The 27860-nt window shown below is 33.9% G+C and overlaps 2 protein-coding genes across 2 annotated transcripts; one reads left to right on the plus strand and one right to left on the minus strand.

Moving 5' to 3' along the window:
* The first annotated feature begins 252 nt into the window (after positions 1–252).
* LOC105344635 (uncharacterized) lies at positions 253–17123 on the plus strand. The gene is made up of 12 exons (XM_011452449.4): positions 253–633; positions 5727–5915; positions 7206–7265; positions 8912–8974; positions 9936–10013; positions 10460–10549; positions 10926–11144; positions 11595–11633; positions 12322–12552; positions 12873–12902; positions 13610–14092; positions 15156–17123. Exons 1-12 carry the CDS (start codon positions 546–548, stop codon positions 15827–15829), a joined length of 2244 nt encoding a protein of 747 aa, XP_011450751.3. The 5' UTR covers positions 253–545; the 3' UTR covers positions 15830–17123.
* On the minus strand, positions 15383–27860 carry LOC105344634 (cytochrome P450 3A5). Its single transcript, XM_011452448.4, has 14 exons — positions 27586–27860; positions 25450–25546; positions 25194–25246; positions 24100–24196; positions 23101–23223; positions 22793–22884; positions 21184–21338; positions 20534–20658; positions 20249–20330; positions 19922–20103; positions 19643–19731; positions 18175–18312; positions 17744–17906; positions 15383–17651 (listed from the first exon to the last, which is right to left on the minus strand). Exons 1-14 carry the CDS (start codon positions 27639–27641, stop codon positions 17571–17573), a joined length of 1533 nt encoding a protein of 510 aa, XP_011450750.3. The 5' UTR covers positions 27642–27860; the 3' UTR covers positions 15383–17570.

Here is a 27860-nt window from a genome sequence, read left to right on the forward strand (position 1 = left end):
CAGAAGAAACTACAAAAACCCGCAATAATGTAATGCGGTTTCTGTAATATGGTAAAACATAAGAATTGCTGGAGTCTGCAGAATATTAGAAAACCTATCCCATTTTGGTTTAGGTCAATACCGTTATCACATCTCCATAATTCATGCTGTGAGTCAAACTCCATCGATCGAGTCTTTCGAGTTTTGCCAATCTGAACTGTATCGTCGGGACCAAACTGAAGAATAAAAAATATTTCAAGTTCTCCTGATGATCGATAATTCGCTGACTAACACGGAACCAGTTCTTTTCTCTCTGTGTGCTGGGATCCGCTGATGGTAAGCCGGTGTCGTATACGTGAGTTCTCCCATCGATCTGCGCAGAAATTCCTACCTCCAAGTATCACTATTTTATATTACATTCCTGGATTCCGCACAGACATTTATTTATCATTGCTGCATATCGCTGGCGTCCGTTGACTAGGACAGGGAACCCGGGATGCGAGTTTGAGACAATATTACGAAAGACTTTGCAGAAGTTGTGGACTAACAGTTAACAGCGAAACAAAATGAAGCCAGCTTTGACTTATTTGGTTGTGTTTGGAATATTTCTTACCTTTTTACACAATTCCTATGAGGAACAGATTAATAAATCAGGTATGGTTTAGAATCCATCTTTGTCTCAAATTGTAACTTTGTATATTATTGAGAATTTATTAATGTAGTACCTGTAAGTATTGATACATGAATATTGAATAAATTAATTGATTCGATACATTTATGTTTTCAAATATTAAAAGTTAAAAGGACGCTTACTCTCCTTGCAAAACGAAAGCAATGTTGCGCTTCTAATGTCTAATGTCTCCTGCACCATCACAGTGGCGACATCGATGAAAAAAAGGTGGATGCAATTGTTCTCTGAAACTTAAACAGATGGTCAATGTCAAAAATTTGTCTTATATGTATATGGTGAATACAAAATACTTTGGTTGGATATTTATATGGTTTTCTTAAATCAGATGAATTAAAATTGCTATAAATACTATGAAATTATTTTTCATGTCTTTAAAATATTAGCGATATATATAAATTATGGTAATCAGTGTATTGTTCTTGTTTTCTAAGAAATACCGAATTAACTATGATTTAGGGGTGATTTTGTAGTAGAATAAGTTCTATGACGGCGACAGTCAAGGTTTATAAATCAGACGCCGGTCGTGCAGTATTTAGTCGCTTTACTGAAACTTCACAAGAACCAATAACTGTAAAGACATAAAAAGATAATTCTAGTCTGACAGGCATAGAGAATTTATAATGGCGCATTTCTATCATTATTATTAACGCGAGTTTTTGAATAATCGATATGCGATTTTTTTTTTCATGTAGCGCAAAACCGATTTAACTTTTAACATGCTACCCAGAGCGAGAATTAAGAAAAGAGCCACCAAGTGATGCTTATTAACACGCATATCATAAAAAGGATAAATTTTGTTATAAGCAACACTAAGACAATAGTCAAAGGAGGTTGATTTGAATGCAAATATTTTTCTGCCTATCAATTTTCGATACAGTACCTTTCTATTTGGTCATTTACCATGATGTACTAATATTGATTTTGCCCATTAAGTGTTTAGCCGCCAATTAATGGCATTCAGCCATATTCCGATGGGGAATCGGCATTAGATACCAAGTCTGGTCTCCAATCATTGATGAAATATCAGTGCTACTGTTAACCTCGGTATCCCTCCCCCGGTCTGATGATTCAGGTTGACAGGCATCAAATTTGGTATCCATTTTTCTCTCTATACATTTTAAAAACTTTTAATGACCGGTAGGGTGTAAGGATTGGACACTGTTCATTCTTTACAAGGCAATCTATAGCTACATTTAACCTAATAAACGGACAATGTAAAGGGTTTATATACTTGGAGCATAGAACACCAGTATTTTGCCACTTTGCACTCTATTTTCTTTTCTTTTCATCCCTTGCCAACTTTGTAATAAAAAATAATTTAAATTGTTCAGTTGCAGGATTAGTACAGTATTAGATGTCAATTTTGTATGACGTTATAAGAAGAAGAAATAAAGATATTAAGCGATCAATTCTCGGATATGGAATTGTGATTGAGTACTCACTTACTATGCCTGGGTTGTATCGATTATGCAAATCACCCACCTCGTCTTAGACAAGCAGATTATGTTGGTCATCTTTATTACCTTATTATATTCAGACAATACGATATGTTGGTTTAATTACTAGTATCCTATGGTTAAAAAAAGAACAACCATCAAATCAAGAATGATTATGTTTTAAATCAGTATGTTACTTGATCGGAACGGTACTAGTATTTATTGATATGTACATGCAACTAACATAATTTGACAAATTTGCCCTAAAATGAACTTTTTGCTTAAAAATAATTAAATGTAAAGAAATGCTTTTTATATACTTGGAGCATAGAACACCAGTATTTTGCCACTTTGCACTCTATTTTCTTTTCTTTTCATCCCTTGCCAACTTTGTAATAAAAAATAATTTAAATTGTTCAGTTGCAGGATTAGTACAGTATTAGATGTCAATTTTGTATGACGTTATAAGAAGAAGAAATAAAGATATTAAGCGATCAATTCTCGGATATGGAATTGTGATTGAGTACTCACTTACTATGCCTGGGTTGTATCGATTATGCAAATCACCCACCTCGGATAATTTTTTTTTTTTTAAAAGAGGAATTGTTTTATTAAAGATGTTCATGTATTGTATATAAAAGAGGACATTGTCGATTTTTTATTTAAACACTTCATGTAAAAATCTTATGACAAGTTATTTCTTATTTCATTCATCGCTTGAATGATCTCATTATTTTAAATACTAGTACAACATTTAATCTTCTAGTGCGCTCACTAGCAATTGTAAGGTCTATGTAATACGATTAAATTTAGTATGGTAGTATGTTTAAGGTCATTTTTTTTGGTCCCGAACATGTTCTGAACAAAAAAAGAGGCCACTAATATTCGATTTGTTTCATATTTTGAGTGCAACGGCACTGCCATTTTCTGGCTGCCCTGGGTAATCCGTGATAATCGTTTGTATATCTACCCACCCACATCCAATCTCTCTCAGGACTGCAAATGAAGGCAACCAACTAAAAACGGTTATCCCGTTCCGTCTGATATAAATGCCGTGTTCTTTGTTCAGCTTTGATCATATTAATTTCAATGTCACTGCTGGAACATTCAGGATGCTGACGTTCCAGATAAATTGCTTTTTTCCCCTTTCTTTATTGGATGCTGTGCTTTCGTCATCCTTTTATTCTAAGCAATGTTTCACCATTGTTTTCACATCTTCATCGTTATGACAATTGTGACTTTATAATAACTCAGTTTTCAGTAATTTTTCATACTTACTAGTACGTGAATATATCTGTAAGGCAGAAACCAAAAATCGAAGAATTTATTATCACAATATGTATAATTTCTTAAAATTATTTAGTTTGTGGTTAAATATTTGTTTGAACCATCCTTTTACGGCGTATTTAGAGTGAAGTACCCCTACGCTTTACTTTCTATGTGTAAAGTATATTTGGGAATGGTTCTTCCTAAGCACTTTTAAGCATTCATTTAACACTTACCATGAATGCATATATGTAATAAAGCGTTTCCCATTTGGTCCAATAGTCAAATTATAAACCCTTAGAGATGTGTTACATACATAGCTGAAACCCACGTTTTCCATTGTATTTTTGCTTGAAACAGTCCATCAAATTTGCAGATGTCATTTTGTAATCTTAGGAATGAAACCCCAACATGTTTGATGATAAGATTTTATTTCATCATTTGATGATAGATTTATTCCAAGCAAATGAGTTTATTATTAGGTTAAAAACGTGTTGAGCGAAAAATTATTAATGCATTTACATGTATTTTAATCTATAAAATGTCAGTGACAAATCAGCTGATATAAAAAAGAAAACATTTAATTATAGTGTTGCCAATGCGTTTTTAATGCGATGTTTCATTTCACTCTCGTGTTTAGTTACCTCGTTAGTATTTCAAGATACTATAAAACTAATCAAATCGACCAACATGCATGCACTGTCGTCATGAATTGTAGATGAGACATGGGGGATGCCTTAGGTCGATATCACTGAATTAAAGGCCCCTATTTCTGTCCGCCGTACGTCTTATTCAATCAGGATGATGCCACGATGGCGGGTCACGAAGCTTCCTAAATATTTAAACAGCAGAAAACTTCCTTTTCGTATTTTGTAGATCTTTCATTAGCTTGTACCATTGTTCATTATATAAGGTAACGGCCTTAGGGTGGGGCCAATATGGTCATATATTGGGAAAATATTCAATTTTCTTCTTTACTCTCATATGTATTTGAGAAAAAAACAGATGCATGGTTATGAAGTCTTTAGCAAGAAGGTATAAAATTTTAATTTTTTTTCTGTACTTTCACTGTTTTGCGGGAGAAACTAAATGCATTGCAAATGTGTCCATAAAGTTCACAATTTAAATTATGACATTCACTACCCATGGGGCAGGGGTTGAAGCTTTTAACTTTTTTTTTCAAGGTCACTTGAGTCACTCGGGTAATCTTATTGCCGTTGGTTGTACCTTTAAGGTAAATTGTCCTTTGGCCATTGAAGATTAAGTACATGTTCTATTTTAGGAAATCTACTTTAATATCCTGTGCATTGTTCATTATAAATGAAACCTTGAATATTAAAAAAGATGTACCAATAAAGGCCTGTATGCCTATTTTTACCAAAAGTTTACATTTTTTTGGCCCATATAGAGCTAGGGGAGAGATGATCCGAAATTGTTCTGACACTTGCCCCCCCCCCCCCATGAATTCATTTGATGTTTGCAAACGTAAAATAATAAAAGTGGGGATATTAGTCAGAGGAATCTCGAATTAGCTACAGGGTTTAGACTTCAAAATGAAGCTGAAACTGCAAACATGAGATTCCCAGGGATGGTCATCTAATAGTTCTACTAATAAGTTGTATAATTTTTTTCAGTCTTCTTAAAAAAAATCTTTTTTCCTAATAAGGTAGACCAGTAATTTTATAAAGTGTTTAGTCGATGGTATTCAGATTTCTTTCCATATTTCATTCAAAAATATGTTTTATATTCCAACCTCATACATAGACGTACGTATCAATTCCATTCTGTCCGCATATGATGAAGAAATAAGCCCCCAAAGTAGTCGTAAATAGCGATAAGTCATAGAAAAAGGGGAGCCTTCCATATCAAATGAGTTCGTTTCGTGTTTCAACTATATGTGACTCATTTTTTTCCTGATTACAATCAGCCGGAGACTGGCTTGAGGCTGGCAAACTCTTCAGTTTGGAAGCACTGGCGTAATATGATTTTGATATCCTTTAGCTAGGTAATTTATTGGGATGTCCACTCGGACAAATTTGTATTTATCCTGTCCTGTGGCGAATGATGCAGTTCGTTAAATTTCATTCCGGATCCATAAATTCAGACTAGATGTCTTCATTGATTATACTTCACGTACATCGCTTTCCGGGAATCAATAAATTCGTGCAAGTTTTCGCAACTAGTCTGTAATTGTTTTTGTGGAAAAGAAACAAGTCGTCAGAAATTTCTCATTAATTTACTACTTTCACTTAATTGGTATGTCATCAAACTAAACGAGAACCCTGTGCACGGAAATAATTAAGATTACCGTTCGTGCAAGAATTATATATTAAGGATATTCGTTTGTGTTCCAGATAATGGTCCTCGTCCAGATTTGATAAACATAGACGAAGGATCCCAACATTCCAAGGCGAGAGCTAAACCCGCCGATAATATTGACAGAGATGACGAAGACGGAGACGATGATGAAATCGATGGTTCCGGTTCCGGGTCAAGCGAGGTCAAACAAGAGACAACAACATTATATCCAACGCAATTCCCAGGTCATTTCTTGCTCTAAGAAAATTAATTTTATCTTTAGAATGTACTTTTAAAGTGTTTATTACACTAGTTATGACTTGTATTCCTTTCACGGTAACAGATTTCTGAATCAAACAACAAAACTCCCACTACAACTAAACAATCAGAATGCACGAAATAAATTGTAATGTCCTTGATCTGATTTTTTTTCATGATGGTTTAACCCAATGACATCAATTTACAAAATCGGTTCGGTACAAAGCTTTTAGCTTTTTTTTTAAAACAGTCGTTTTGGAGTGAACTCGATGTAATTATCCGTAATGATCCATAAATTGGCATCGATTCTTTAAATGTGAAGAAACAGTTGTCATTTTCGTCAAATTATTCAAACATTTCGATGAATACATTTATTCTTTGGAATAGTTTTACATTTTATCATCAGATAATTTTCAATTAACACACTGACATACCTATTTCAAGCCTGTATATACATGTATTATTAAATGATACCTGAATATAATGAATAAAAAGGGCTTCAATTTGTTTAATTTTACATGTAACAAGTAGTAGCTTTTTGCTGGATAAAGAAAGCTGTTTTCAAAAGAATATCTTAACGTAGATGATTTTAGATTAATATACGTGGTGTCAGATACATTACTAGCGCAAATGCCGTATCCCACGAGCCTTCTTTGGTCTCAGATGTTTGCCTATGAATTAATTACTTCTGATTGTGCCCATTCCATGCATGAAGTCAGATTAACAAATACCAAACATACAAGAAACTGTTCACAAAATACATAAGCCATCAAATATAAATGATGATCAGAATTGGATTTATTTAATTTCATATCATCTGTATAATTTTATTCCTCGGGAGTTTTCAGCAAAAAGTCGTTGCTTAATGAAAAGGTCATCTAAATCAAGTAACTAACATGTAGGTTTACTGGTCTTCTATTTGACGTCAACCAAATTCTTAGGGGTGAAAAACACTTATAAATAGTCTGATATGACAAGACCCGTACAAATTTTAATTTTGATAAGTTATTTTTTTTAAAGTTTGAGGTTTAGGGCCAAAAGGTTGTTTAGAGTTTTCCTGGTCAATTTAGTTTTTAATGGTTTTTGTAGTAAATAATAATTTCTTCTCTTTAGTAATAAGTTAACAGGAAAATTGTCTTCTGGTATGAACATTCTTCGAAGAATAAGCTTTTTGTATGCCTTGATGTTCATGCGTATCAATTTAATTAATCAATCTGGTACGTTATTGTAAGGATATCTATGTCATCTTCTTTAAATAAGATATCCTTTTCATACAGGTCCAGTTGTCATGGAAACACCAGCATCGTCATCTTCCATTGACGACAGAAAAATCAAAGGTATGATGTAGGCATATGGTCTCCAGATAGTTTTATATTTTGCTCAAAAAAAATTTTTAAAGGAGAAATGGACTGCCTAGACGCAAATAGTTGCTTAATTGTTGACTTAAAAGGTTTGAATTTAGACGTTTTCTTATAATATTTGAAGTTATCATAAGAATTTGCTTTTTTGACATATTATTTTCGCGTAAGATAGTGCCACATAAAAAATAGAGGACTTACATTTTGCTATTCATATGTGCAATTTTTAACTATAAATCAACTAATGTTAAAAAATATATATTTCCTTAAAGACTGGGACTTTTTAACACTAACTTTTAAATCTTAAGGTCAGGGCTACAATTTCATGCCAATGATATTATTTTGTCTCGAAAAATATAATTAGGCTCCAAAGAGTTGATAACCTTTGTTTTATTCCCGACAGTGACTCAGCAGTACATACGATATGTTCTATGACTCAATTATCGATTTGTTCACAGAAAGCTTACACTTTGATGTATTCAAATTATTCTCGAAATATGTAAAACGAACACTATTTTCAATTCCCTTGGTTGTCATTTGTTTGGGTTTTTTTTCTAAATGATGCGCCTCTCAGGACAACATCTCATATATTTTTCGTAAGATCATATACATGTATAGGTTATACGTAGTGAATTACAGACGATGCATTCTTTATGACATACTGCTGACATAAACGATGATCCCTCGTGTGAACCGCACAAGTTTGTATGCATGGTTAAAATACAATTGATATATAGACCCCTCCCGAAAATAACTGAACCGCAAAACATATTCTTCCTCAAAAACCAAAACAGAACAACAATACCATAAGAATTGCGGGAAGGGGTCAAAAGGTTATCACTCGTAAGTAGTTTATTGGAAAATACACTGCATAAGTTAATATATAGATCTTTGGCACGGAGTGCTTAATAATGCATTACTTTGTTTCTGTGGATCTCGCCTAAGGACCGCGTTATGAAGCGCTGATTGATATATATCAATTAGTCAAGTCTTTGTTCACCGGACACACCGCGACTTGATCCCTCCGCTAATGGTGTCTTTGACACCCGATTCCATATAAGGTAATGAGTCTGTTTGGCAAACAAGATGAACCCGGGGATTAATTCTCACATTTCCTCCTCCATGTTGGCTTGAGTTTGTAGACGGTGTAATTGACCGGTCACGCGTTAAATAAGCCTTTGTCACCACTTTATTGACACCATCAAGATATAGACTTCTGCTGCAGATTTTGTTGCACATAGATCTTTATGATTGCGGCAATAATGGGTATTCTCGTTTTCCCTTGTCGATTCTAGAATCAATAAACACCACAAGGTAATACCATGGGCTTGAATGTATGAATTTGGGTTTTCTTGGGGGTGGGGTGGGGTGGGGTGGGGAGGGTGGTATGGGGGTTGATGGTGTCTTGTTATAATTTTATGTCTTGTTTTCGTTTTATAAATGTTTATAATCTGTATGTTTAGTTTTAAATTTTTAGATTTAAACTTGATTTATTGATTACCCCCAAGTTAATTAAGCCGCTTGTTGTTTGCTTTGATTTTAAGAACAGCAATCAAATAACTTATTTACGTCTACTAGCATTTCAGCACCATGGAATTTATTTCAGATATTTTTTTTTGTTTCAGAAATAATTATTCAAGAAAAAGGTTCGAAGCTCCTTAAAGATGTTACAGATAACAATACAAAAGGTAGATATATATTTTTACTGTCTATGATATTTGATAAACGTACATGTACAATGGATAATTTCAAAACACCTTGCAGTGAATTCATTTCAGACAATCTGTGGTATAAATGCGTTTGTAATATAAATCAGTAAAAGGTTATATATAGTTTGAACAGTTAAACAGTTTATTTTATCTCTTAGGTTCATAGAGAATATAACTAATACATACACAAATTTACACTTTATGCGTAGAGAAAAAATAAACATATATAATCATCTTGTACAGAGTATATATGAAGTATGTATGTAGGAATTAGTAACCAGGAAGTTAGAATTCTCGTTAACAATAAATTCACATAACTTGCTTAATAAGCTTAAATTGTTTGAGGGAAAAAACGCATTAAATTTGACATTATTTGGTCTAAAAAAAAATAGAATTTTAGTAAATACGTGTACATTTGTCTCTCATTTTTCAACACGGTGCATTTCAACTCATTTTAAAATACGTTGTTTATCTTGTTATTGTAGTGACGTTTTAATCATAAACTAAATTTATGTCGGTCTGAAACATAAATTCGGTTAAACTCGGTAAATTACAATCAATTCGATCGAACATCGACTATTAGTAAACAAAACACTAGATTAGGATGGTTTTCAAAATGAGATTAACAAGACAAAAACCTTTAAAATGGTCTGGATTTAGTCTTATTTTGGCATTGTTCAAAGACCGAGAGAAATCACAATTAACAATATCTGCATAAGATCTAGAGGTAATTGTCTGACATTTTCTCAGACATTTGGATAAAATCTTCTCCAAGGCAAACGTATGATAAAAGCCAGCTGATGTAATAATCTACTGTTTCTGGTGCAAGTTTCGATTCTAGTGTTAGCCTTTGTTTTATCAGCTTTCATCTGAAAGGTCATTGATTTGTAATAAGACTTTAAGACCTTGATGCATCGGGTTTCTTATCTTTCCATTCCAGTACTGGTTTATGGCAATAATGTTATTACTGTGGTATCCGACGACAATGGTGATGATAAGCAACCTTTGACCAATAAAGGTACATATTTACTATAGCAACTTAGCAACTCTTTGGTATAGAAGATTTTCTTAAGGAGGTTCGATGGTTTACAAATTAACAAATAAATATGCATTGAAAATTCTAATACTGGCATGATATTTTGTTTATTAACTATTCATAAGTAAAGAAAAGTCCAAATATTTTAGATCTACAATTTAACTATTTTCTTACATCTTTATACGAAGTTTTCATTTGAAGGAAATTAATATAGTCTAAAATGTCCAGGACCATCCGGTTTTTAAAATATTAGAAACAATTTGTAGTTCTTACATTAATTTCATTGAAGGTTTGCGTAATAAACAAACACCTTTCATTTAAGGGTTGACAGTGGATTTTCAAAAATTATTTTGAAAAATTCAAAACATTTTGTATCAACCCAAATAGGTTAAATACAGCTTTTGATCATATCAATGATCTTTTTGCAGATAAGAAAGTTGCATCCAATTTGTTGGCTGCAAAGATTAAGGAAACTGGTTCAAATCCAAAGCGACCACAGGAGAACCATTCAGAACAAAGTACGTTTGTCTCAACAATAAGCCAAACCTTGACAACAATTATATTGCCTCTAGAATATAACATTTGTGAATGTTAATATTTGTCTGTAATATGTCTGGATATTGCCATTCAAATGTCAGACAACATTATTCATGTAATTCATCCCGTGAAGATCAATATTATAACGTCATCGTATCAATGGAATATCAACATACAATACATGTTTGGTAATTTTATTTTCATTAGATTAAGTTCATTTTAAATGAATCCAATATTAATTAAGGTCATTATTATGACATTCGACATAGTTTAAATTTTTAGACATACATGTATTAAATGAAGTCAACGTTGCAAAAATTATACATTTTTCATCACCATCATCATCTTTGTTTGTAGGGGAGAGGATTTGCAAAGCTCTTGACTGTAAATTTGGCGCAGAATGTGTAGAGAAAGAGCCGTTAAATTTTGAATGTGTTTGTCCGGTTGGTACATGCGCAGACGAAGAAGGAGCGGAAGTGTGTGGTTCTGATGGGGTCACATACAGGGGGTCATGTCAGCTGGGGATGGAGACCTGCAGACAGCAGAAGAACATCACAATCGTCAAACAGAGAGGATGTAAGCAACGCCATTTGTTTCAATTAATTCCTATTTACTAAAATACTTTCGCTAATACCCGAATAAACGTAAACTCAAAAAATATGATGCAAAATTGTAGAATTTCTGTACATGTGCTGTTTTACAAAAAAATCAAGGGCTGAGCGCATTCAACCGATTGGCAATGGGTGGCTGTTCTTGATATGATTCTATTAATGATACATGTTTTATGACAAAGTTAATTATAACGAATGGCTTTCGTACATTGGTTCATGTTTTACATGTACTCTTGGTTTGTATAGAATAAAACTATATACTGTAATTCATACTTTGTCAAACGTAGGTAGAAAGAAAAAATGTTATGTTTACATCTACAACTTATGAAATGTTTTACAGCTCTAGAACAAGTGCGCGGTGCTCCTATTTAAAAATAAACACTTACTTATAATAATCATAATTAAATGTTTGCAGGTGATGAAGAAAATCCAGAAATGTGTCCTATGTTCCCAGGTTGGTGATCAGAATAATATTTCATAACTTTCACTTCTTTTAAGTTAACAAAATTACGTGCAAGTGTGATTTTGCTGAAATTATGATTTCTTAATATTTACATACTGTGTTACATTTTCCCTAGAAGAAATGATGGATAATCTGTCTGTCAAGTATACAAAGCACTCGGATAACGTGCATAAATCACTTAATAGCCGGTTATAAAGTCTTTGATAGACATTAGCCCAGATAGTTTTTGATAGATTTGATATTCCTGAAGGACAGTTACAAAGTGTAAAAGGCCCGAGAATATTCCATTTATACAGCTGATCCACTCAACATTAAGCTACATAATACAAAATCTAGAAATAAAGCGGCTGATTTATTCGACACATCTCCATTTATGATTTTTATATCATTATATATATATTCATGTCAACGACTTTACCATTTTCGAAAATTGGCGGCCACCTTCAAGCATTGACTTATTTCAAAAAAATATTTTTTCATGATGACATATATGTAGATGTTTTAAATTTTTCCTCTAAATTAGAACTTAAATATAACTTCTTAGTAAGTATATTTGAACATTAGCGGGACTTAGCTGAAAACAAAGTCCTTGCCATAGGCTTGCAAATTGCAAGTGTTTCTATAAACAGCACAACAGCAAAAGTAAAAAAAAAGTAAATAATAAATTATGTATGTTTAGTTCCTAAATGGAGTCCGTGGTCTATGTGGATCCAGTCCGGAGCTTCAGAATTCCGTTTCCGGGTCTGTCTTTCTGAAGAGCCCGGAAGTCCTGGGTGTGTCGGGAAGTCAATTGAAGAGAGGTCGTGTAGAACTCGTCGCTTTGGATACTGTCAGACAGCACTCGGAAAAACTGTTTCCAAACAGGAGCACAAATGTGATGGAACTGATGTGATCGACTATACAAAATTAGGTAGTGCATATACTAGTACTCAAAAATTTAAATGCGAATCAATTCTACCTTTCAAACATTATATATTTTGACGTTACGTATAGGTAATATCAATTAAGTTGTCATTCTCATAGAAATCATATTAAGTTGATTTCAGATTAAAAAAGAATCCATCTGTTAAAATTTTTAAAATTTAATGCATTGTTTATAGATTGTTCAACATAGATGAAACAAATCTTGATTGGCCAAATACATGTAAAATATAACCATATTTACATTATACTCTGTAGAAATTATCAAATCAGAATTCGTTGTTTTTAAATATATTTTTATTCTAACAGATATTCTGCTCCCTGAACTGATGAAAGAAGGTGAGTGGGTTCTACTGTAAAAAAAAACAGACTTTGAAATATGATTGGTTTATGGTTCCAATAACATCCAATTTTACGTAACCAAGTTTGCGCAGATCTAAAGTGCTAGAGTCTCGCGCTATTTACATGGCTTAGCCAAGTTATCAATCCTGGGAAATTTCCTAGGTCTATGAGCTGCACTGTAACTTTGATGATCTGGGTAATTGCTTCATATGGATGAAATATCGAGGGATATGACTCATGAATTTATCAGGGATCTCCATTTTGTCTCTTTGTAAAACGCAACACGTAGCCCTCATCTAGAACCATATCGATTTATTCGTGCATATACTGCAAAACAAAAGCGTTTGATTCATGGTACTTTCATAAATCTGTTGCGTGTGGGCTTTTTTTTTGTTTTTTGGTTTCATTAAATAGTATAGAAACTATTGATGGAATTGAAATTGTTCAAAAAATTAAAATGATGTATTCATTATTGATTTAAAATTTAACTATCAAACAGTCCATACATATAATAGGCATATTTTTAAAAATTAAAATATAAATGCAATGTAATTAGATATTTAATCTTCTGTTTTGAGAAAATGTAGTTCCTGTTAACTATTTTTTCGGATTTAATTTCTTTCGATTCTCAATTAGTCCTAATTTTCTCTAGAAATTCTTAACATATATTTAAAAATCCATGTCATTTTTTCTTCTTTTTGCAGAGTATGATTGTTTATTTTCCCTCTACGATACGTCGGATTCTAAATTCGTTCATACCAACTGGACGCATGCCCAGCTCATTAACAAGGGAGACCCAGTGGTTTGGTGTGCGCATAGAGGCATGTTTATCCCTTTCTCATCGGGACACAAGAGGTGTACGCAAAAACTAACAGATTTCTGCGCCAAGCCCAAATCATGTGGGAAAAGAAGGAGGAAAGGCCTCAAAGACCGTGGAGACTTCAAGAAGAAGTGTTGGAAAAAGTTCCTTCTTGGAGAAACTCTCCCTGCCGCTCTTCCAACTCACGACAAGTATTTCATTTGTCAACGATTCGCAGACGACACCGAGTTTGCCCAGATTTTTGGAACCAAGTCTATGTATGGCACAATCTACGACACGCGGAATAAGATCCCTTTGATCTCCTTTGGTCGCTTTAACAGTCTGGGAGATGCTTCCTGGCCAGCAGTATCTTCTATGATCGAGAGAGGTGAGATATAGTGGCCAGATCATTTATGTTGTGCATCTAGCTTAATATTGTATCTTGAATTAACTTTGAACAATAAATATTCATGTATATATTAAATTATCAAAGTCGGGAATTAGAATCCAAAACTATTTGTATATGTAACTGGTATACCGATTATGTTGGCAAAAGAGGTGCAGGCAGCCTTATTTCATTGGGTAGTACTGCTGTATTTTATCCCGTTTCTTTCGTTAGCTGAGACTATGCAAAATCTTTCTTCTTGAATTTGCTGGTCTCATGATTCTGTTGCTATTATGTTCTTGTCAACAAACGCAGTTACTCAATTCAAAACTTTTCCGACCAGTAGTCTGCTTGTGACATTCCTTGCATACTTAATGAACAGAAATACCGGTAACCTATTTCAAATCTTTCCATTAATACGAAGATGAAGGGATAAGATAGCGCAAATGCTCAATGACATTTGGTTTAGTTTCAAGTTTTTGTTTTTTGTTTTGTTTTGTTTTTTTTGGGGGGGGGGGGGGTTCAATTAAATCTACTAGTTTTTGATAGTGTAATAATACAAGTTTCAAACTATATTCAGTTTTGAATATATATTTAAACAGACAATAAGAAAAAATATTGCCTTTACGTTTTTTGTAGTATTGAACCCACTACCTAAAAAGTCTAGTTCAATAAGGTTACCTAATGTCTGGAGCTGTAACCACTGATCCATTTCAGTCTCAACAATATGCGTTGTTTAGATTCTATATGGGACTTTGTCCACGAATTTACAAACTTGTATTTTTATTCTAAAACGTTTGATTGTTGGGATACAAAATGATATTTTTAAAGTATTGTGGGTCAACGTTTTGTTAAGTATACATTGTTTTGAATGGTTAGATTTGTTGATATTTTAATTTTTCATTATCTTATCCGTCATTTTATAGGCATTTCCACGCCTTATCCACCCATCTTCTTTTTGTTAAAGCCATATCTATGATTATCTTTTTTCGTTTGCATTCATTTAAGACACAAATTAAGCTTGTTTTGATCTTAGTAATATCACACTCCACGTATATGTTTTTAGGCCTCAAGAAAATCGAACCGATGGACCTTGGTCTTAAGAAGAAAAGAGAATCTAATGGAGTACAATTTATAGAGACAGCAGATCTAACGTTTGATCAGAGGTGTCAACTTGGAGAATACCAAGCCCTAGAGTCTGATTACAACAACCAACCATACCAGCTTCAGTACTTGCTGGCCCCTGACATAGCAGGGAGCGAAACTTCTGATCGAATAGCTACGCTTTCGCTGACCAACTCTGTCCCTATCCATGCTTCGATTTACAGCGCTTGGAAACAAGCTTTAGGCAGTGTACGAAAATACTCAATTGATGTATGTGGAGTAGTCAATTTGGACGGAGGCGAAGAAAACCATCACAGAAGAAAGAAGAACGACTCCCCCGACATGCATATTGTTGCTGGAGGTGTTCCATCTACGAACAATACCATCGGAAATGACGTAAATGTTCCTGACGTCATCTGGTTGGCCGGGTGTTGCGTGAGAGGCGGGGAAACTAAGTCATTTGCTGTCTACGTCAGAAATGTCCAAAATGGACAAATTATATCAGCCCCTGTTGAACAACTCGAGGTCCTTCTCTCCGATCTCTACAAATCGGAACCGACCGTTCGGCTATTTCCGGCACTGAACGGAATGTGTGCAGACTTGCAGAACGATGTATCGAAGTACGTCATGGTATGAAAAGTATTGCTGGTGTTGTGAATTAAAGACGTTATTTATTCGTTTTTCCGTCACAGTTTGGGAATAATACTCATAGCTACAGATTCAAAATGGAGTTATCAAGAAACAGTAAGTATAATAAGATACGCCTTGACTAACTAGCTATCTTTAATCAAACAGACTTGCAGGATCGAATATTAAAATGTTGCTACCTGCTAGGTTTAACAGAAGAAGTTATAGATAAGTTTCGTTTCATTCCGACAAGTTAAAACAACTACCCAACAAAGCAATAGATTTCATTTTGTATCATGTTCATGCTCTGTCTGTATCGTGTCATATTTGGTGTTTGATATTCTACATCTACAGTCAAATAGTTGAGTGTGTAAAAACTCTCTATAAAGTATTCTAATGAACAATGATGAAGACTCGCAATATCTGTTTTTATGTAGAGCGAATGGTACAGAATCTTTAGCACATTTGTGCCCAATTTTCTTTTCAATTTTTATTGATGAAATAAATGTAAATGAGGACCAAGAAAGAGGGATAAAAACTGTGAAATACATGTACTATGACGAAGTTAGGTACTGACAATTTTCGTTCTTTATCGCCGTTTCTGGGATGATTTTTCTTCGTGGTTCATAAAGGGTAACTGCGTTTACTGCTTTCGTGTACAGTTTCCTCTATTTGAATAGATCATGCTTTTGTCATTGTAAGTTATTTTGACGTCGATAGTTTTTATCCCTTGCATTCTATGTCTATAACAAAATTCAATCGCATCATGAAGCTGTACATAATGAATACAACCTCATAATGAAGTTCACAAGTGTTTTATGCTTATAACCTGCATAAATCTTCGTATGAAATCACATAAAAACCCTCAACAGTTCGATCACAAAATGAAAAATAATAAACATTAATTATAATACTGCAGTAACCAAAAATGACGGACCAATCATTTTATACCAAAAACTTGTCTTGAAAATCTTGACAATTTAGAATAGATCTTTATTGGTTCAAGTTATAGCTTATAAGCAAACTTGTGTTTCAGTGTTCTTAGTAAATAGTGAACCTTTTGAAGGTGTCTAATAGAATATATAGCAATATATAATCTTGTCCAATGCTGAACATTTCTTATGTATCAAAAAATTAGCTTTAGCAACCATGTTGTTATCCAATTCATGTATTTATCTATTAAATTTAAGTGTACATGTATATAACTACTGTATTATTTGTCATGTATTGTTAACATTCTATTCCATTTGTTCTCATTCCATATTCTGTTCGTGTTATTGCTGAATAAAATTGGTTTTCTTTCGTTCTTGCCTTCAACATCTTTGACCAAAATGCTTCGAGAGATCGATGCACTATGGTCCATCAAGGTGTGGGAGACTGGCAGTTTTCTGGTGTGTATTGATCGACCTTAGATGCAGATGAAAGAAAGAGACTACGTTTTCAATTAACTTGTACGTGAACTTGCTCCAAAATGGTTAATGAAACGGAATCACTACAAGTACGTATAGAAGAAAAACATCGTACAGGCCATTGACTTAGTTGTCCTTTTCATGCCAAATCCGACATCTGATACACGTGTTGATATCGTTATATCACAGCCATAGAGATATCACTAACAAGTGGATTTTCTTTGATCATAATTATGGTGCATTCGTCAAGCTCTTTACATCTACACTGTCCTCCATGTAGCTTGACAACGGTTTCACTTTTTGTCATTTTCTATTGGAAACTGTGTATAATTCATTTTCAGTCACTGTTTACGCTCTGAAAATTTCAGCTTGATTCCATTTTCCGCCTTGGAAAAGTTTCCTTTTTCCAGAACTGGTGGATACTGAAAAACAAATAAAGGAGTTATTGATATCACATTATGGGGCCATTAATGGTTAATATTCTGAATATTATGATGTCTTACGTAAAACTCACTTCTGTCTCAGGAAGTGTTGAAACTTCATATCGCTGCAACAAATGAACCAGCGCTATTTTAACCTCCATTAGAGCAAAATCCTTCCCGAAACAATCTCTTGGACCAAGTCCAAAGGGTAGGAAATGGCTTTTTTGAGACGGTGTGAGCTTTTCCTCCGAAAATCTAAATAAAAACGGAAGTCTTAGAGGAAAGTATAAAATGTCGCTAAGAACATTAAAATCCTATCTATTACCTTAAATAAGGTCAACATTAGAATTCTATATCGCCAAAAATAGAAATAAAAAATGAAACTGCACTGATTTCTTTTCCGATGCTCACCCTTATTCAACACATTATTTATTTATAGTCGAGCAATTTTGTACTAGCAGTGGGAAGGACTTCGTTTCATCTAGGGGTGGGTTGGTTTGAAAGATTCATTTATAAAATATACCTGTCGGGATCGAACTTCTCTGGCTCATCCCAGACGTTACTGTTGTGATGAACAGCATACACAGACACGGCGACGTCAAGACCCTTCGGGATCGTTATTCCGTTAATCAAGCTTTCCTTATTCGTGCTTCTATTAAACCTGTTTTGGAAAAAAAGAAAAAAGGGAAAGTCGAAGAATATTATAAAACGTATTCATCAGACTCGGCACAGAAGCCAAAGGGGGCCAATTCGTAATCGAAGTATGTCTATTTATGGGTATGGCCTGCCTCACGTGTTGTCTCTGTGGAGGTGGAGAACGGTCTTAACAATACAATAACGGAAATTTGAAGATGGGTGAATAAGGCGTGTAAAATGCCCATATGAGGAATGATTAGATACTGCAAAATTAAAATATCATTAAATCTGATAATTTTTGAATAATAATTAAAAACAGTGTATATTTCACGTAACATCGGTTTGTAACCCTTAAATATTTTAAATACGTGTAATAAGTTGATTTAAACTAGCGTATGCGTGTCAAAACCTCCAAATAGAGTCATTTTTATAACTTCAATGCCTTTTCTTTTATAGAGTGGGTCTGATCTCCATATTTTTGTCATAGTCTAAATGCGGTTTAATGGATTTTAAACCGATTTAAATCAACAAAAATGTGGAGAGATGACCCACTTTACTTTTAAAATGTCAGTTTGTAGCCCAACAGTTGAACGTTCTAGTAAAAAAAACACAAGTCCGTAAAACCGTGGTCAGTGTCTCATATAGCATTTAAACAACGCACTGTGTTGTGAATGAAATGGCTCAGTGGTTATAGCATCAGACATTAGGTAAATTTATAGATCTAGGGTTTTTAGGCTGTGGGTTCGATATCACCATAGCTTAAGGATTGAATTTTTTTTTTCTTATCGTTTTTTTTAATTATTACAGTCAAAGTGAATATAGTAAAAGTTACCCTTTTGTAAACTTGAATTATAGCATTTCAAATATATTTAATTGAAAAATGTTAAATTTGGAATTCTATTTTATGACTAAACCGAATGGGCAGTTGCGCTATCTTATTCCCCCATCTTCTGTTTATGAAATGTAATGGAAGTGTTGCCAAATATAAGCAAATAAATAATACATATACATTGTTTTGTTTTTACATCGCCAAAAGTATAACTAACGCTATCATGGAAGTGTGAAAACAATCTTCCAGACGGAAAATGTGAAACTAAAAAGAAAACTGAGATTTGTTGCGATCCAAAACATATATGTGGAGCATTACGTTTATGTGAATTTAGACGTTTCATATCCAGTAAATGAAACGGGTGATTCGTTGATCTCTGTTTTCAGGTTCAAACGAGATATAATAGAGAGTACATAATCTTCATACACTAGTATTAATAACATTGGAATAGAATCAGGTATACATATATCAATGACACTTATATATATATTTATATTTTACTCAAAACTTAAAAATTCAATGTTACCTCAGAAATGGTGGAAACAGCCGAAGACTTTCATTAACACATTGATCTAGATATTTCAATTTCTGTATATTTTCGTAATTTGTCAAATTCTGCAAAAAATAAGATATAACCAATATTGATACAATTTGTTTTTTTTCGTGTATGAAATAATACCATGTAGCAGTTCTGGCAAAATAATGATTGAGACAAGAAAGGCACACTTTTCATTGGAAAATAAACCTTAATTATTCGTAGATGTTTTTATCGTTGTCATTTCCGCTTGTCGGCAGAGATACTCACGTCTTTCTGTGGTGCAGAGTTCCTTGTCTCTAAACCTGCTCTAATTTCGCCCGTCAATTTCTTTTGGCACTCAGGATGTTCTGCTAGACATAAAACTGTCAGCGCCAACGCATTAGCCACTGTTTCGTATCCGGACAAGACGAAAAATAAACTATTAGCCGTAAGCTCGGAAAGGCTTAGATCTGAAACATCAAAGACGTTGATTTTGCATCAGATCTGGACATGGATATTTCTTTGACAATACTTTCGCCAAAGATCTCATTATACATCAAAGCATTAGCGATTGTTGCATGTCATTCGTAAAAAGAAAATAGTTTCACAACTAACCTAGACATTTCCCGTTCCGGTCTCCAGTAGTGTTTGAATTGCCGTCAGCCTCAAGCATGCTTTGCAAAAGATCCTTGCATCTCTAAGAGATCAATATACAATACAGAAGGTCATTATCTTGTGTGCAAATTGCATTTGGATTTCTGATCATAGAAAAGACAATATCATCCTTGTCGAAATTTACTTTGATATTAATATGGTATCAATAAATCGCCATTAACAGATTAAAACGTCTAATTGTTAAATATCAAGTCTGTTGAAAAATAATAAGTAGTTGATTCTAACGTTCTCAACGGTGCCCCTCCTTTCTATCTCCGCAATCATGTGACAATCAAAGAACTCGCGCGTCTTCTTGGAAATTGGGTTGAAATTTCGATACCAGAACCAATGGCGCAATGCGGGAAGTATTGCTAAAACATCAAAATTTAATTGAAAGGTTGAATGTTTCAAAAAAAAGATGATGGTTACCGTAACTCATTTTTAAATTATTTACATTTCCCATTACAGTATTAATCAATTTTGTAATGAATAGTCAAATTCATTTCATCAATGACTATTTAATATTTAATCATACAATCGCTGTAAATATGAGTAATACGGAATCATTCCTTGAATATTATGAGGTGATTAAATCTGTCATAAAGCCTGGTTTTATTGGATTTGACTACTCTGACCGTATTTGATCATCTAATAACACCAAAAGAATGATTGATTCCTTATTCCTTAATTAAATACCAAATTTATCAAAATGAAATTCAAGAATATATTCTTAACTGAATGAGCTTGCTAGTTCAATTACATGTACTAGAATTTTATCCTTGAAGTTTTTAAGGTTGTAACAGTAAGAAAGCGGATATACAACTTAATCTTTTTATTTCACAAAATGGCATGTTAGAGAATTATAATTTTTTAATTCCTATAAAAAAATATCTTACCACATAACGTAACAGGTTTAATGATTGTTTTATTTCCAGCTTCGAACGCTTCAAGAACTTTTTTGACAAAATCCTCTCCTGGGTTTTTATGACTTGTCACGTGGTGCCCAAATAGTGATGAGCACAATACGTCCATGGAAAAATATGCACATGCCCTAAAACAAATGTTCCAAACAAGAATTGTGTATTTGAACTTTGAATTATAAAGACTAATAATTCAATTAAATGCTTTCTTTTGTGGTTCCTGTAAAAAGTATATAAATTAAAAGTAGCGAACATTACAGAAAAACAATTTTAACCCAAGTCAGAAAGTTAAAAAAAATGTTCTTCAATAATCGCTAACGTCACTCATAGCCCTATGGACCATGTACCAAAGTGAGGTTTGTTTGTTTTTTTAATCTTAACATTTCCACTTAATTAGTCATGAAAGTAAGTTAATGTATGGAGATTATTGTTATTAACTTAACAACCATTGAATGAAGATCTTTTTTGATTTATGGAAGTTACTACAAGACAGACGAATGGGAACACCTGATTGGACGACTGACGTCAGACCGTGCATTCTGAATCAACGCACAGTAACGTCAAAGGTATGGAATATAAAAAAATCATTTTTAAAAAAAACCTGGAAAATGACGTGATTATTATTCTAGACAAAGAGTTGTCATCGATGGAGTATTTCATCCCGCCTAAAGTGAAAGAAAGTGCGGTCAACTCTTAAATCTAATTTTGATAATGTTTGTTGGTAATTTTTTTTTACGTCTTTTAGTTTTTTATGATTTTTTAGCCGGGCTCTGCTAAAAGCAGAGTCCTGGCTATAGGCAGGCAAATCGCCAATGTTACTATAAATAGCACAACTTCAAAAGTAAACAAAAAACCAAACAGCGTCAAGGTAAAGCTTCCGCTATGCCAAATAGTTACACAAAGAGCCACGTTTTGTCAAAAGTGTTGGCATTTTGTTTCTTTTTTTAAAATTTCGAATGAATTGTCTATCTTTTTTAGTTTTCTTATTAATAAGGTGTTTTTAAAACATAACTATGCATTTCGGACACATACAATGTGCATGAATTTCCATGAACTACTCTGCTGTGCGATGAAGAAATGGGGATTGAATATATAATGCTTGTTGCAAAATTCAAGGCAGCAACTGTTGAACTTTTTAACTTCTACTAGACAGACATATATTTTGTTTATAGCCGCTTACAAAATTTGGTCGCTCTCTGATGCTTTGCCGACATTAAAGCATGAGAGAGAGAGAGAGAGAGAGAGAGAGAGAGAGAGAGAGAGAGATTTTTAGTCTTTACTACACAATATGCATAAAGACACACCAAAAGAGCCCGGCTCTCAGTACTTCAGTACTTTGATTATTTCAATGTTATCAAACATCAATTGGCAAAGTAGTAGATAAATAATACGTGTACTTTACCAAAATGCAAGACTCAAACTGTATGGATTAAATCTTTGTCAACACATTGTATTAATAAGATTTGCTACCTGAACAAAATGAATCATTCTCATTTAATCAGTCTTTAATTTTGATATCATTTGTAATTATTGGATCCATTATTTTCAGTACTTTCAGTTCTTTGATTTGCTATTTCGTACTCACGTATAAAAATCAAAGTATTTTTTCTCGGACGCACTTAGTTCCTGAATATAATCTGCTAATTCTGCGGCGCTCTCATTCACAATAGCTAAAACCTGTAAAATATTAAAATCGATAAAGGACACCAAATATTAAGAGAGAGAGAGAGAGAGAGAGAGAGAGAGAGAGAGAGAGAGAGAGAGAGAGAGAGAGAGAGAGAGAGATGTGGAAACCATGATGATTTGTTCAAAACGAAGTAATTGTTTTACGGTTTATTTAATTAATTTGACCTAGACATATAGTCCGGCTGTTAGAATTATCTTGCTACTCACGCCCGACGTTTGGAGTTTGGAGGGTGAGAACAGTGGCGCTAACCTTCGGCGGAGGAATTCCCACTTCTCATCTTTGGCCAAAGCAACTGCGGCCTCTAGAGTACAACCCAGGTTTAATATACTCTACAACATTAATAATATTCTTGTAATGGTACTAGAATACAAATGTAAACCAACAGTTGTCGCTCGTCAAAAGATTAGAGCAACGAACTATCAAATATGGCCTCATTTCAAAGCATTATTAAAATTCCGACAGCCATACATATAAGTACATTGTAGTACACGTATCATAGATAATGTAAATATTGTTAAATTAAAGCAATTAATTTGAAGTTTATAGAAGAACATTGAAATTAAACAGAAGTACTGAGAGCGTGGGCTAAAAATACATTTTGACACCTCCCCCTATGTAATTTTCGGAATATTAATCAATACACATTTTATGTATTCTTGCTCCTTTTGCACAAACCATTCGATCAATTAAAGAGTCAACAGAAAGAAAGTATTGATTATGGAAGAAAAGATCTATGTAACATTCTAACACTGTCTATTTTAATTTCATTTACCGCTACCTTCAGATCGAAACCAAGTTTATAATAAAAAAGTTCACACTGTATTTTCTTTGTATGCTTACATGTCAATTATTAAGGTGGAATAACACATCATCACAAAATGGCTGACCTCTTGTCGAAACGACATTTCCTCTTTTAAAAGGAACTTATCGACGTTGACATGTAACTTTCTTCATAGCTGAGTGGATAAAGTGTCGGTCTTGTGATCCGTACATCCCGAGTTCGAATCCCGCAGGGGCTTTTGTTATTATTTACTGAATTGAATTTTTTAGATATTCATTTTTATCCAAAAACTGCAATTTGTTCGCTTATTTGACATATGTACAGTTTGTTTATCATTATATCTTTCATGATCAAATTATTTTCTGTTAATTTGAGCGACTTTTTCCAGGTGTGTTATTCCACCTTAACAACGATCGCCCCTTACCGCTCTGTTCCGGAAACATTGGAACTTCTTCACACACACTTCTTGAATGACGTCAGCATCACTGGTCAGCAACACTGGCCTGTGACCGACAAATACACTGTAAGTATAAAATCCATGTCATATATATATATATCGAGGTTATCTTTCCTATGTGGTTAATATACGCGATTAGGGATTTCTGCAAGTGCATTTTATTGTTGTCTTTGAGCTTATCAATACGACTATACAATGTTTGACAGTGAAACACCAAAAAATATGCATATGCAAATAGTTTCGTAACTCAAAGTTAAAAGCGCGTTGGTGGGGGAGGGGAGGCAACTTTGTAAACTAAAAAACAGAAATTGTAGAACATCAATTATAATTTTTTAATCCGTTAGTGGTGGTGGATTGGGGTGTGGAGAGAGTCGTTTGATTGTTTATTTAATGAATAAATCACCGTTTGCTAGTTCTTGAAAGAATTGCAATTACGGTCCGAAAAAGGTGGCACATGTATGGAAAATTTTTCTTTCCAAATTATGATAAAATAAAGAAGTACATGTAATTTACTGTGGGAAGCGTATCCCCCCCCCCTCCATTTCTTGTGATATATTTATATAAAGACTGTCGGGGGTGGGCTTGCTATATAATGTATATCAATATAACTACATGTAGCAATACGATAACATCGTGAATATTGCATACATGTAGATCTACCCACCATTTTCGAACATATTTGCATTTAACCTTAACTGGAAAGTTTAACCATGTTTCATTTTTATTAACTGTCGATGGCAACTGTCGATGAAAAAAAAAATGAGTAGGCAAACTAAACTCTCCGCCGATGAGAAGTGGTTTATTCCTTAGCGCGTTACATATGGTTTCAGTAGTAAATCAATTCTGGCAGGCAGCGGCGACTGAATAGCAAAGATCGGTGTCAAACAGGTTCCTGTGTGAGGTGTCGTATATCTTGTAGGAGCAACACCTCAAGAGGTTTAAACTGAAGGCCTTTTTTTACAATTATAATGTTTTATGACCTTTCTTAGATAACGCTTAGAGAAAAGTATGTTGAGTGTTTTTGATTTTGCGTGTTTTCTCTGAAATCAAGGTGTTCTTACCCTACATTTTGTCCATATTTCTCAATTAGCTCCAAATCTGTTTTAGCAATGCCCTGTAAAGAATAAAATACACACTGAGTTAGAGATCTTGTTGACATGAGTTGGAATGTTATTGATGAAAAATAAAAAATAATCGCTTGATTTATAAAATTACCAAAATCTACTGCCAAAAAATAATGGAATTTTATTTATATGTTTTAATTTTACATTTTGTCAAAAATCTGTCTGAAGTTATAGATTATAGGAAAAGGTATACCTTTTCTTTGATTTGTGGAATGATTCCCAGGAATCTGGTTGGTTCTGGACCAGGGATGTTCAGCTGTTTAAAGAGATTGTGTCTTCTCCTGCTAAAACTGCAAACAAATCAAATCAAAAATTTAAAATTTTACTGTAATTTTTGGAGAGAAAAAAACCCATGAATTTACGTCGAACAAAAAAGAAATAAAAAGAGTTGTTCATGAACCAACTGGTTACCGACAATAACAAAGCATCTTGTAAGTTAAAAAATAAACATTCCAAACTGGTTAAACTGATTATAAAAGCACAAATAATTGAATTGTGTAAGAAAACACCATGTTAGCGTCTGGAAATGTTCTGGATTAATTATGTTCTTTTCTCTACGGTTCTTACGAAACGGGATTGATTTTTTTTTTTGATTCAATTACGAGGCGATCCCTTTTTTTTACCATAAAAAGTATAAGAATGATAGACTACATGTTTCCAAGAGTCTCTTCTGAACATCTACATGGTCTTTGGGCATTCTTTCGTCTTGTTTCTTGCGTGGGTGGGTGGGGGGGGGCTGCCAAGGGGTACGACAGCATTTTTTAAAATTCTTTTGCAATGTGACTTATTACTTCGAAACCTTATATAAGCTAACTAGGATATTGCTAACTGCAGCTAATAAACGGGATATGGGTAATGGTTTGTGGCCTCGCCTTATTTTTCAAGCTAATACAATTTCTAAAAATTTTAATTGAAAACCGTTTGGTCAAAAACTGCACCAAGATATTCCGCCGATTTTCATATATCTAGAGCCAACTGAGATTACAACTAAGTTTTCTAACCCTGAATACTTTATAAAGCTAGGATTTACTAGTATCGTCCAAATATTTAGTTATAGAAATTAAAAATTTACAAAAAAAGAAGGAATTTTAGAATTTATTGTTAAATTTTCGAGGTTGAGTTAACGAGCAAAAAAGGACATTTTAATATGCATCTCCAGGATTCGCCGTCCACATGCATCAGTGTATTACTCTATTAAATTATGTCTCATGAAACAATCTGACAACAACAAAACGAGTCTGAAAGACGTAAACACAAAATCACGTTCAAGCGAAAATTGAAATCTCTCTCTCTCTCTCTCTCTCTCTCTGTTTGCTTGTTAAATACAAAAACAGGTCGGTATCAAACCCCAAAAAATATTGTCGGGCTGGGGATCATTGTTAAAATACTCTCCTGTGTCTAGATTGAGCGAGAGCTCGTTAAATCCCTTTCAAATTCCTACACAATGAAATTTAGAGTCTTGGACGAGACCTCGTCTCCAATTACAACAACATCTTAGATCTGATGTTCCCGATAATACCCTTTCCTATTATACAGTTAAACTCCATGAAAAAAAATAACTGAAGGATCAACAGCTGCTATATATGTACACCATTTAATATTTTAACCAAACGGTATCTAACCATTCAAGATCAAAAGTTGCACAGTTTATTCAGCTGTTTTAAACTCTGAAATACATACACACTAAACTGAATGAAAATTCTATTATTGCTGTTGTGTATTCTTGAATCTAAAGCGCCACAAACCTTATTCTCTACATGTAGGTCTGTTCTGGTTTCTGTACAAACATTTTTGTCGATGTTTAATCTGACAAAGCAATATTTCCCCGCGTAAGTAAATACAACTGTCAACAAACTGTACACTAATGTTGACCGCGCTAGCGCTTATCAATGCAATGACCAAGTTTCTTTCTCCAAATGTAATAGGGTTTTCTCATGTATTCTGTTATAAAAAATTAAGTTTAAAGTAAAACGAATACAAGTATTGGATTTTTCGCCTAAAGAGGGACGCGCTTACATAATTATATATTAGAGGTATATTGTCATTTGGTTGTTGTTTTTTTTTAATATCCTCATTCAGATCATGGATTCATCGGCACAAAATGCATGTCGTGCCAGAGTACTATCAATTAAAAGATACAGGTACCTAATACAGGTACACATCCTATTCATTGCTTTCATTCCTTCCTGATGATGACCCCTGTCTTTAACTTACCAAAAGCCCATGCATTGCAACAATCCAATTTTCAGCAGTATTGAAAGCTCACGTGTTCCAGTTGACACCAAAACAACACGTACACACAGACAACAAAAATATAACAAGTACTTACACAAAGAAAGCAATCAGTGTGACCAATGCGAGGACTAGCAGTACTAGTGTCACCATCTTCTCCGTTCCCTCCGTGTGTCCGCTCGAGTCCGATTAGAGCGAATTTCTGTATGTAAGAGACCCAGCAGCTGTCTTTCCGTCGTAGTTCCGCCTTCCGCATTCGAAATAATTTAAACCCCAGGCCAGGCACTTCTTTTATTCTGTGTCGATTGTCAGTCACTGCTTATTCAATGTAGGCGATGCGATGTTTTACAAATTGTGTCACCTCGCCTTATC

This window comes from Magallana gigas, chromosome 5 (assembly GCF_963853765.1).
Source record: "Magallana gigas chromosome 5, xbMagGiga1.1, whole genome shotgun sequence".
Lineage (NCBI taxonomy): Eukaryota > Metazoa > Mollusca > Bivalvia > Ostreida > Ostreidae > Magallana > Magallana gigas.